We start from the raw sequence: 12,483 nt of genomic DNA on the forward strand, positions 1-12,483 counted from the left end.
GCTCACAGTCACAAATACAACACCCCAGCTACCTGTGAAACAAAACCACACCTGTGAAACCACACCATTGGTTCCTTTACACATATACATTAATTAATTTAACAAGAATGGGGAAAACCCCCATTAAGCTGGTCTTGGGAAACTCCTAGAGAGAAAAAATATGCACCAACTGTGGGATATATATAGAGGACCATGCTGCTCCCAGGATGCAAACCAACAATGTCTGGGTATATCATTAGACCTCATAAATGCAAGTGGGGACTTGGGATATTTCATGCATACGAATGACTGCTTCAATCGTAGCCCAGGAAGTTTGAAGAGAACAGGAAACAGAGGTGGTAGTACTTGTTTTAACATCTCCTCCTTCAAAGTGAAAGGTAAAGGAGAAGAGGAGGGAATATGTTAAGTACTGTGTTGTGGGGTTGGTATGGGTTGCCAACTGGAGTCTGAGCACAAAGCAAGAGTCAAAAAGTGTCCCTTTTGCTCAAAGATGTCTTGGTTTGGATGATTTCTCTCTCTTGAAAGCTGCATGTGATAGAAGCCATTTTTATTCCAGGAGATCACTGAATTCTCACCAATCTATAGAGTAGAAAGAAGGCACAGCCTTTTCTCCCTTGAATGTTCTCCACGGAGGTCAAGACTCATGAACATTACTTGTCTATAAGTCTTGTCGTCTAACAGAGAACGTTCAAGCAAGGGAATGCAATACCTTTTATTGAACTGACTTCCACTGATGACAAATGTTAGGACAATTGTTTCCTCAGTAAATACATGAATAAAAAACCCCTGAATAATCAGCATAGGAATCATGCAATGTAGCATTCATAGCTGTCAACTTTTCCCTTTTCTTGCAAGGAATCCTATTCGGAATAAGGGCATTTCCCTTAATAAAAGGGAAATGTTGACAGGTATGGTAGCATTTCCATTATCCAAAATGATAGATTTTTGTAACTTTTGCCATACATGTACATTATAAACAAAAAATCAAAACTCTACTTCTTGTGTGCCGGTTTTTAGGAAACACACAGTATTGAGTGCAGAAATTCAAAATCAAGCGTACATTTTCAAAAGAAAAAGTAAGTGCTCAAGTGAGGTGATGGTGAAGGAGGAAGTGGTATCAACAGCAGAAGCTGCAAACATGAGTGCAGAAATCAGATATCCTCCCACAGAACTGTCAGATAAGAAGTGTATAAATTCACAACTGCAAACCTCTGATGAGCGTGGCCTGCGAAGAACCAAACTCTTTGGATAAAAGAAATCAGATGAGGAATGCTGCCATAAAACAAAGAAAAGGGAAGAAAGAATGAAAATGGCAACGGTTTCTCTCAGGGCCGCTCCAGACTGGCGTTTTATTGCAGGTCTTAACATAATACTAATGCACTCACAGTGGAATTATTCTGCTTTATTAGTTGTTCTATGATGCTTCCCCAAGGCTACCACACTGGGCTTACCCACACTACACATTTAAAGCACTTCTATACCACTATAAATACCAGCATTTCCTTCAAAGAATCCTGGGAACTGCAGTCTGCTAAGGGTGCTAAGAATGGTTAGAAAACCCCTCCTTTCGCCCTCACAAAACTACAATTCCCAAAGATCCCTGAGAAGGAGAATAGTTTGTTAAAAGTGGTTTAAATATGTGGTCTGGATGTGCCTATTATTGTTGTCTGGAGGGGCTTAATCCCACCAAAAGTGGGACAAAAATAACCCAGAACAATTGCAATATGAAAAGTTATGGGAGTTCAGCAAGAAGTTACAGGATATACAGTGAATGAAAATGAAGCAGTGTGGCAGCCCCCAAAACATTTGCGGGTGCAAAACAGGACTGAAAGAGGCATGGTGCACAAATACCCTGATAGCACCGGGGGGCACAGATGACCATGAATGTGCAATAAAAAGGGCAATTGGAGGGGCAACTAGATACACAGAAATGTAAAAAAAGTTTTTTTCCCAGTGGAAAAAACAACATTTCATTAAAACCAACTTGGTAACACATACTGCTAAAGCAGCAGCACATCCTAACAACAGAAAATCTCCATCTGGCAGGCAACCATAAAAGAAAGAAACATCTCTACACTTAAAGCGTTGCTTTCTTTCCTGCTTATTTTGGCATCAGTAACCTTCTATGAAAGAAATCAAAAGGGAAATGGATCTTAAGCAATCATTGTTTTTATGGACTCCACCTAAAACCTAAACCAGTAAGAACTCTCACAGTTAAGGAGGGGGCAATCCAAGTACAAATGCAGACAAAAGGCAGCCCTAATGAAGCTGCTTCAACAACAAGTTTTGACAATGTGTATTTTGGCTTTCAGGAGGCGGGGGGGGGGGAGCAAATACACTTTTCACTCTGTGTAGTATTAAGTGCCTTCTCTAACTATCACCTTCCACATTCGGTGTGTGAATGCTTTGGCATGCTGAATCATCTTCAGCAAAGGAAAGAGCACTTGCTCGTATAAGAAAGAAAAAGAAATGAGATACTTGGCGGGAACATCTTCAGTTTCCTTGGGAACTGGGAATAAACCCAATGGATTTTGAAAGGTCATTCTGAATTAGTGAGAGAATTCTCATAACGGCAGTGGTGTTGTTGTGGGTGATGCAACACAATTAAAGTTTCTTGGTCTGTCTGTAGTTATTCAGGCAAATATTTCAGCTAGTGCAGAGGACACAAGCTATTCAATTCTATTATGGGGGTTAGGATTTGGTGAAAATATCATCCACGCCGCGGTTCTCAACCTGTGGGTCCCCAGATGTTGTTGGACTACAACTCCCATCTCTGAGCTTTGGCCTTACAAGCTAGGGGTGATGGGAGTTGTAGTTCAACAACATCTGGGGACCCACAGGCTGAGAAAGGCTGCTCCACTGGTTTCTGCTGGTGAAGGGGTTCTGCTGTTGGAGGCCCCTCACTATGCACAGCAGAACACGTGCCATCACCAACAGTTGTCCCGCTGGTGGTAGTTAGCGTAGGACCTGAAACAAGGCCCTTCAGGAATAGAGCAAGCTGGCGATGGAACTGCTGGATCCATTACCTGAGGAACTGGGCAGCCTGTAGAGGGTGCAACAGAACAGGTGGAAAAGCTGGGGGCCACCTCTAGCTAGCAGGACTGGACATGCAGCAGAGAATCTGCCACATCCCTGCCTCCAGTTACCCTGATCTTATTGATCTCAATGATACGGAAATATGCTTAGTGGCTTCTGTCACAACCTTGAAATTACTGGCACTATTTTTTTTTAATAAAGTAATAAAATATTCTTCCCCGTGCCCTACAAAATCAGTTTTTTTTATTTGGCAGTGTATATTCAATGTCCATATATTGCTGCAAGAAACAGCATTCATTCTCAACATGGCGAAGCTGCATTAGTCTACTGCAGCGAAAAACACCCAAGCCTTATGGTATCTTAAAGGCTAAGGAATAATGTTATGGGCTGGTGCCCATTCTGCTAGATATATGAAGTGGTCAGCTATGTCAGGAGGTATATAAGCACACATAATATATACAGAGAGGAGGAGAAGAAAGTGAGGCCAACAGATAAGACGATGTAAACAAGGTCTGTCAAATTACTATTTAGACTATAAATAAATACAGCATCCAACTAAACGACCCAAACAATTTCAGTAATGGTGACATGAATCACCCTGACAACTTCATATAAATGGCAGGAATTCATGAGTGTGGAAAAAATATAATAGTATGAAAAAAATGGAATTTAATAGAATGCCAAAAGTATTGCAATGAAGACCTTCAGGGTCTCAAGAATACAACTTTTCCAATAACGCAACAAGTCTTTTATTAAATGTCACATTATTTTCCATTACCAGTTTGAAGCTGTGTCTCTTTTCCTATTTTCTTGTGCCTGCTGCTGACCACATCCCTCCTTGTCCCCCTCTCAAGAATGTAAGAACAGCCAAATCAATTATTTGAGGTGGCAAGATTCTCTTCGTAAACCACACATTTGGCTCCCAGGAAAGTAATGTTGTTTTTGACAACATATGATAATGCTGTTAGGATGCTGCCCAGGACCTGTTAGGAAGTGTTTGCAGGACTGAGTGCCATTGCAAAGGACACTCAGAAGTAGAAAATGTTTGGATGCAGGCCAGGCTATCTGCTTGCTGTGCAGGAAACATGGTCTGTGCGTCATTCGCATGATGGTCTGCCTTAAGTAATCAGAAAGCTGCCTAATTCCACAATACCCTATACTTCTTCTAGGTAAGGTGGGTGGAATCTGCTCCTGTAAATGCAGGCTGCCAAGTGTGCTAAAACACCCTTTTCAACAGCAACAAAACTTACCCTTAGCTTTTCTTCACCCTTTGTGGACTGCTTACAGTCAGGGTGCCAAACTGTAGAACCTGGAGAGTGGAGAGAGAACAAGTCAAGTCATGTTGCATTCAGGTCAGAAGAAACAAAGTGAAGTGAAAGTATTTCGTTTCACCCATCCAAGGCAGGATTTAAGGCAGTTTGCTGGGTCAATTTCCTTTTGGAGGAAAAACAACGTAATGAAGTATTAATGGTTGTACTGTAATAGTCTCTTTATTGACAAATGTACAGTTGATAGGGTACCTAAAGGAGCATGGAAGCATGCAAACAGCAAAGAGTACTGAAGTAATATTAATACCCTGAATTCTCAAGAGTTGCTTCTGCTGTGGACAACCTATCACTCAGGTTGTCCAAGTCACTTTCTCCCATCTCCACTAGGAATTAAAATCAATTCCACAGTGCCCCTGGCACTACAGCACTACAGTGGTACCTTGGTTCTCGAATTTAATCCGGTCCAGGAGTCTGTTCGACTCCCGAAATGGTTCGAAAACCAAGGTGAGGCTTCCGGTTGGTGAATGCCCAATAAACAAACCATCTGAGGAGCCCTCAGTAAAGAATGCTTACGTTTGCCATTAAAAGGTCTTTTGGAAAATAAAAAAAATCCACCCCTGTCTTCACAAAAGCCAATGTCAAAATTAACTAGAATCTCAAACAATCCAAAGCTTAAGTTTAAAGCCCATTTGACCGTGGCAGTAAAATAACATGCCTGACACTAAAAAGAAAAGGGAACATTCCCAAAAGTTGTGCTTTTTATTAGCTACAGTACAAGCAATAAAGCAAAGGAAATCCTCTCCCAACAAAAGCAGGAGGTTTACAAAGTAAATGTCAGAGTAAACAGTATGGGGAACCTTTATTCAACAAGATCCACCTTTGGCACTGTAATAAAGGATAATAATCACATGGCATTTATTATCAGCACACTCCATTATAAACATTTTCATGAGAAGGGCACAGATTTGGGACCAGGGGGAAGAAAAGTCACTCCTTTCATGTCCAAAAGGTTCCAAGTCATGAGAATATTGGCTCAGAGGCAAAGCTAGTCAAAACTTGCAGCCAAGGTAAGAAACACAATGTGGGCTTTATCCTGCCAGAATACTCCCCAGTCACGTAGCTCTGGACTGCATCTTCTTCTTCAAGAAAATCTACAATAAGCCACATATTAGCCCAGGAACCACATTTACTGCCTCTAGTGCAGACAGGCTATTGAAGAAAGGCACAGTCACAGGGAGGCCTGAGGCTAAGTCTAGTTTCCTTAGGTAGTTTCTGGGTGGGATTCAGTGCCAAACTCTTCCATTCATTCCATCTGCACAAGCATTTCAGCTCGCCAGTGGGAACCACCCTCCATCTCCTTCCCTCACACACCCTGTTCTGAGTGTTCTCCTGACCTCACCCAGAGGGGGGTGTGGTGGGAGGACAAGAGGGAATCCCTATTGTGCAAGTGGAAGTCCTTGTACAAGACTTGGTCTGCTGGAGCTTATTAGGTGGATCCCGCCCTCTCACTTCCCTTGAACTTTCAGCTTTCTTTCTTTTTCTTTCAGGTAGGTAGCCATGTTGGTCTGACGCAGTCAAAATATAAATAATAATAATAAAAATGTCCAGTAGCACCTTAGAGATCAACTAAGTTTGTTCTGGGTATAAACTTTCATGTGCATGCACACTTCTTCAGATACCAAAGAATCTGAAGGGTCGTGGCTGGCGCTATGGTCTAAACCACTGAGCCTCTTGGACTTGCCGATCAGAAGGTTGGCTGTTCGAATCCCCACAACGGGGTGAGCTCCCATTGTTCAGTCCCTGCTCCTGCTAACCTAGCAGTTCGAAAGCACATCAAAGTGCAAGTAGATAAATAGGTACCACTCCAGTGGGAAGGTAAACGGCGTTTCTGTGCGCTGCTCTAGTTCGCCAGAAGCAGCTTAGTCATGCTGGCCAAATGACCCGGAAGCTGTACGCCAGCTCCATCAGCCAATAAAACGAGATGAGCACCACAACCCCAGAGTCGTCCACAACTGGACCTAATGGTCAGGGGTCCCTTTACCTTTAAGGTGCTACTGGACATTTTAATTTTTTATATATATATTTCTTTTTCTTTGTTTTAAATAAGTGTTTAGCCCCTATACTTGTGAAAATGAAAGGCAGGAAAAGACACAGTATTTTACCAAATTATTTTACCAAAAGGCAGGAAAAGACACAGTATTTTACCAAATTATTCCATGAGAAGGAAGCCTACTTAACTAATACGTTGAGCAGGGATAACTAATAAGCACTAAGTTTTTTCATTATAAACTTAATTTTTATTCACCAGCTTTTATTGTTAAGTAACTTGAAACATACTCATCTAACATTTTTTTTAATTGCAAACATTTTCCGAGTGTCAACAAGCATACAGATAAGAGATGATCCAATTGAAATCAGCCACATTTGTACATAATGTAGGGTGAAAGTGCAGGCACTTGGAGATGAGATTGCAACTGCTTTGCTCCTTTCTCAGTTCCCTTTATGTCAGCCAGTGTTTGGTCTAGCATGTTATCTGAACCTGTTATCAGGGTTAAGCTCTCTCCTCCTTACCCAAGAGCTGTAGTCAAGATTTGGAGAATATGAAAACTGGGAGAGGGGTCACCAAATATTTCTGGCAGAGGGATTCTCCAGCAGATATAGTTCATAAATAGAGGTCCGAAATGTTACATACGAATTACTAAAGAAGTGGATCTTTGTCAGTCACTTTGGTTTTATTTATTTAAATAATAATAATAATAATAATAATAATAATAATAATAATAATAATTTATTATTTGTACCCCGCCCATCTGGCTGGGTTTCCCCAGCCACTCTGGGCGGCTTCCATAGAAACCAAAAAACACTAAAATATCATACATTAAAAACTTCCCTGAACAGGGCTGCCTGTTGACTACATCAATTTGATTCTGCTTTTTCATATGCTCAAAGCAGCTCCCAAACTTAAAAAAAAAAAGTTCTGTCCTTACCTTGCAGGTACATTTCTTCTCCTTCTGTGAACATCTGATTGCATCTGCTGCATCGTGCACAGCTTGGATGGTAATGCTTGTCCCCTGCCTGCAGAAATACAAATGCAAGAAAATGCGATCTGACCCATACCACACTTATCACTATTCATTATAGCCTATGTTTGATATTGCTTGGTTGTAAATTGTTTTGGGTTGCCTTTGGCAAGAAAAAGTGACCAATATATTAAATACATAAATAAATAAATTCTGAACACATGTATGCCAATATATAAACTCACATTCCTCACTGCTCCATTTCAGCTTTGGCCCAAAGGGACCATTTGCTTGTTTTAATAGCAAGAGGTCAGTACCCGGTATTTCTCTTTCCTTTCCACTGCTATTAGCCCTGACTCTTAGGAGACATATAGCCCCTGTGGAAAACTGGGATTGACACATTAATTTAATTTACACTGACCATTCACTGGCTGTACAATAAGGTAAGCATTCAATATACTGTATTGTTGGCCTGAATTGGATTTAAAGTTGCAGTCTAGAGGTGATAAATGCTTTTTAATCTCATTACTAAATCCAAATACTCTTAGTCACCCAAGTCTCCTAGATAAATTGATACAAGACTGAGTAGACAAAAGTTATTCCATTTATATTATTTAACAACTTGTATCCCACTTTTTCACAAAGTAGTGAATTAAAAGCAGCTCACATAACTCACACAACACATAGAAACAAATCCAACATAACATTACAGAAAAATCAAATACCAGCAAAAAAGCAACATCAATAGTTGAGGTAGTAACACTAAAGCAAGAAAGTCTAGGAGGGCTATAGCAACGAAAAGTCTTCTGGAACAACCATGAATTGGCAAAGCATCTCAAGCAGGGGTCTCCAGTTTTTCAGGGCTCAAGGGTACATTTGAAAATCTAGCGAACTGTGGTAGGCCCCACAATATACCTGTTTCATGGAAGAAAAACTGATGAAGTTCGGGATCACCACCCCCAGCAAAAAATAACAAAACATCTATGTTCTGTCACACCCACCCCTCCCTAACAAGAAACACTCTCAACCAAACAAAAATAAATTGTGTGTGTTTTTTTATTTAAAAAAACCTTTAAAAATGAGGAGTGGCAGGAGGCCATAGTGGGTGCCAAGGGGCATGTTTGAGGGTGCCATGGTACCCACGGGGACCACATCAGGGACCTAAGGTCCAAAGGAACAAAATGTCAGTGTCTGACGAACTGCACTCAAAAGGGCATCAAGTAAGCGCCCGTATTAATAGGGAATGCCAAGTTCCTTTTGTGAAGATGTATTACTGGACACCGCTAAGGCTATAATCTTCAGCATTCTTACTAGGGTCCAAGTCCTTCCAAGTAAACATGCATTGAATAAGTAACTTTGAAGTGAAAGGAAGGAAGCACTAAACTATAGGTTCTTAGCTGCATTCAATTAAATGATCATCTATGGCAGAAGACCAACAGATTGTTCTCTGTTGTGTCCTCTCACTTGAGGCAAAGGTTAGCATTAGCAAGAGAATTACACAGAATGACAGCATTATAAGTTAATGATACTAACTGAGACTTCATTGCAGCCTTAGTCTCCCCACTGGCAAATTAGGAAAATATCAAGTATCTGAGAGCTGCCTAAACATATTGAACAAATCAAATTAAAAGCAAAATAGATTGAGTGGCTGCACTTGCTAATACTTGCATAACCATGAACTGCAGAATTTAACAGAATGAAGAAACATATACAGTAAAACTGTTTTTTAAAAAGGTATGTGTGTTTGGAAACTGTGCAGAATTAAAATGATAAACCGGGAGTCAAGAGAACTAGTGTCATCTCATTCTATAACTTAATTCCACTGAACCATTCATTGTCTGATTTCCTGCAGAAACCTGTCTTTACTTAACAGGCTAGTTAACCCAAAATCAGAAATGCTTAGGGACCATAAAAACAAAAACACTAGCCTCCCTTAGCTTCAGAGGTTTATTTTTTGTGAGGAGGGACTAATAACAGCGTTTTACAACATCTTTGGGGAGGCGTACATGCACGGCTGCAGACAAGCAACATCAAAGTTGTTAAAAAACAGTTCTGGCTAGTCATTCAAAATTCTTTACAAATAAGGCTCTCTTCCTTATTCGTCCGGGCAAAAGTTGCATTGTAGAATTTTGTATCAAAAATTGAAATTTACTTTTGTTTGCAATATAGTATTACTCAAGGGGTAGTTTCTGTGTGGTAAGGTATGAGATAGCCATAGCCAGCCTTACCCATGTTACTCTCTTTCTGACTAACCAAAAGCTATAATCATGGTTTGTGTTTGTTAGCAGCTTGTGGGAGAACAAAGCAGCTGTGGTTTCCTTCCTGCAAACCAGGCCATAGTCCTGACTTTCTCTAGGTTACACTTAAAGTATGCAATCCCAGCTTGAGGACCAAACGAATAATGCCATGCCAGTTCACACCAAAATGTCTTATTCCCAAGAAAATGTCTGTAGTATTTCTGTCTAGGGGTACACAAAGTACACAACTACACTTTCCACCCTTCTATTCTTCACCAAACTTGTAGGCTGCAAGGACTATTGGAACTACACCCCGATCAGATGGATGTTTTCCCTCTGTGTTAAGTGTAAGTACTTCTGACCTCATTTTTCTGCTCCTTTCCAAGAGAACAGCCATTGGAAGGCAGATACACATTATCAGGCACCCACCAGGATTTCTTCACTGCCAATGGATCTGGCAGAAGGACGGCTAATTATGAACAGATATTTTCTCTTGGCCAAAGGGACACATTTTTTGAGTATTACAGTTCAACAGCTGGGTTCAGCCCTCCTATCTCATTAACTCTTTCCTATCATTTGACAAAGAATTAATTTTAATGCTGTGTTCTTCTTACAGTAAGAAAGCAATTCCCTTTCTCACAATAATGAACCATTCCATTTTGACAACTAGATCTAGTAAAATATTTAACAGTACCCCATTTCTGTATATGTCACTATGGTATTAAATACTCTCTCAGGAGCAAAACACTATTAAAACAACCTGCCTTTGTGCTGTATGGGTATTTTATGACCCTTGGAATGTTAATGGAACACCTTACATAGCAGAGCAGCCTAATATTTACAGCATGGCTTTATTAAAAAAAAATCCCCAAAGCTGCAGGTAATTCCCCTCCATCTGAAATTCACATGATGCCTTCTTCAAACATTACCTCTTCTAACTTTGGAATTCTTACTTGACGGCTATGTCTCGTCCTCAGTTTTCCTTAGTCTGCTATCACTGGTTAAACATAACATGAGGGGGGGATATAATATTCTACCAACTTCCCTGTGATGAGCCATTTATTAAGTTTGTTTGATACATGGGCTGTTTTTTTGTGAAATTCAGAGTAATCACCACAATAAAGGCTGGTAAACATATTAGGATACAGGGATAATGCTTGGAAGACAAGGGCTCCCATTCCTGAAAACAGATATACACTAGTCATCTAATGAAAAGCAAAGCTGTGTGGTTTGTTATTACCACCTGAAGCTCTCCTGCTTTTGGCCTTACTCATTTCCCAAGTGGAGAAACAAACCACAGAGTGATTGGTTTAGCATTATGTTCAAAACGTTGCTCTTGGTTTGTTCCTCTCTAAATAAATCACAATCTGAAGTCAAGAGATGAATCACAAGTGTAGGTTCAGATGAAGCTCTAAACCAGACACTTGGTTGCTTGTTCTCACTGACTAAGGAAACTGAGATTGTTTTGAGATGTGGGCACCAACCTGCAGTTCATGCACATTGTGGTTAAAATAAACCGCAGTTTAGCATCATAAACAAACACCAAAAGACTTTCTAAAGTTTGTAGTCAATATTTCAGGTTTTAGGGTTTATTTAGATTCATTTCAGGGGCAAACCAGCTGACTTTTTACATCAAACATGTCATACATTTTCAAGTTATAGGTAGGTAGCCGTGTTGATCTGCTGTAGTCGAAACAAAATAAAAAATCCTTCCAGCAGCACCTTAGAGACCAACAAAGTTTGTTATTGGTATGAGCTTTCGTGTGCATGGTATCTGAAGAAGTGTTCATGAACACGAAAGTTGGTCTCTAAGGTGCTACTGGAAGGAACGTTTATACATTTTCAAATAATTCTGCATAAATTAGTGGGTGCCACAGGGTAACACAGGGCTGCTGGAGGGAAGAGAGGTCTACCTACACAATCTTGGATGTTACCCTCAAATTTATATACCACTGAGGGTCCTATGTATTCAAATGCATGGACATTCCACTCTGAAACAGGGAATGTCCTTCTGTTGATATGTATTAACCTTAGAAAGAAAAAGGATTTTAAGGGCTTCAAGTCACAGGCCTTAAACACCCCAAAATTGGGGGCAAACTGCACACAGCTGAGCATCACATGTAGTTTGTACCTAAACGCAGAAGTTTCTACCTTTTTGTTGAGTCTAGATGATAGGTTTCTCCAATTACACAATTTCATTATTCTATTATTTAATTTTATTGCATTTTACACATATAATTTTATTTTATTTCTTGCTATATTTCAAGGGTCTAACAATTTGATAATACATTTCTATATAGGTTCCCTTCTCTCCCCTTTACCACAAATCCTGGACATATATATGGGATTTCTACAGTGTCTCTGAAACCTGCTAGGTTGACATCTGGTTCCAATTTTAGGGTGAATGTTTCACTTGTGTTTTATGGTTGCTTCATTGTTCGAAAGGGTCACTTCAGGATGGATCTACATTGTGCTTTAAACTGGCTGCATGTAGGATATTAGAAGAACATCTGGAAACCAAGAATTCTAGCAGATTTTCTTTTTAAGCATGCTGCTGCTGAGGCCACAAACTCAGACATAAGACTGAGGTGAGGCTTCTTAACTCTTACATTGTATGCCATTTCCCCACACTCCCCTCCCCCCTTTTTTGCAAAGTCTTCAAATGCCAACAATGCCAGGTCAGCTACATGTCACTGAAGATCAATTTGACCTTCAACGTCTTTGCACACAGGCTGTGGTTCAGCATAGGAATATCCTTTGGGCCTTTCTTACTGTAAGAGTAGAATACAGTGGTACCTTGGGATGCGAACGGGATCCGTTCCAGAGCCCTGTTCGCATCCTGAATGGGACGTAAGACGCGATGGCGCGTCTGCACGTGCGCGGGTCACGTTTTGCTGCTTCCACGCATGAAGTCATTTTGAG

At 40.4% G+C, this 12,483-nt stretch overlaps 1 protein-coding gene across 36 annotated transcripts in view; it reads right to left on the reverse strand.

Annotated features, from left to right (window-relative positions):
- Window positions 1-12,483, reverse strand: part of ABLIM1 (actin binding LIM protein 1) — a 208,211-nt gene that overhangs the window by 48,363 nt on the left and 147,365 nt on the right. For all 36 annotated transcript variants that reach the window (XM_081005995.1, XM_081005994.1, XM_081006007.1 and 33 more), the window contains 2 exons: window positions 7,292-7,379; window positions 4,287-4,345 (listed from right to left, as the gene is read on the reverse strand). In XM_081005995.1, coding sequence (XP_080862121.1) covers window positions 4,287-4,345; window positions 7,292-7,379 — 147 coding nt within the window. The remainder of the gene's footprint in view (window positions 1-4,286; window positions 4,346-7,291; window positions 7,380-12,483) is intronic.

This window comes from Podarcis pityusensis, assembly GCF_964106645.2.
Source record: "Podarcis pityusensis genome assembly, chromosome: 5".
Classification (NCBI taxonomy): domain Eukaryota; kingdom Metazoa; phylum Chordata; class Lepidosauria; order Squamata; family Lacertidae; genus Podarcis; species Podarcis pityusensis.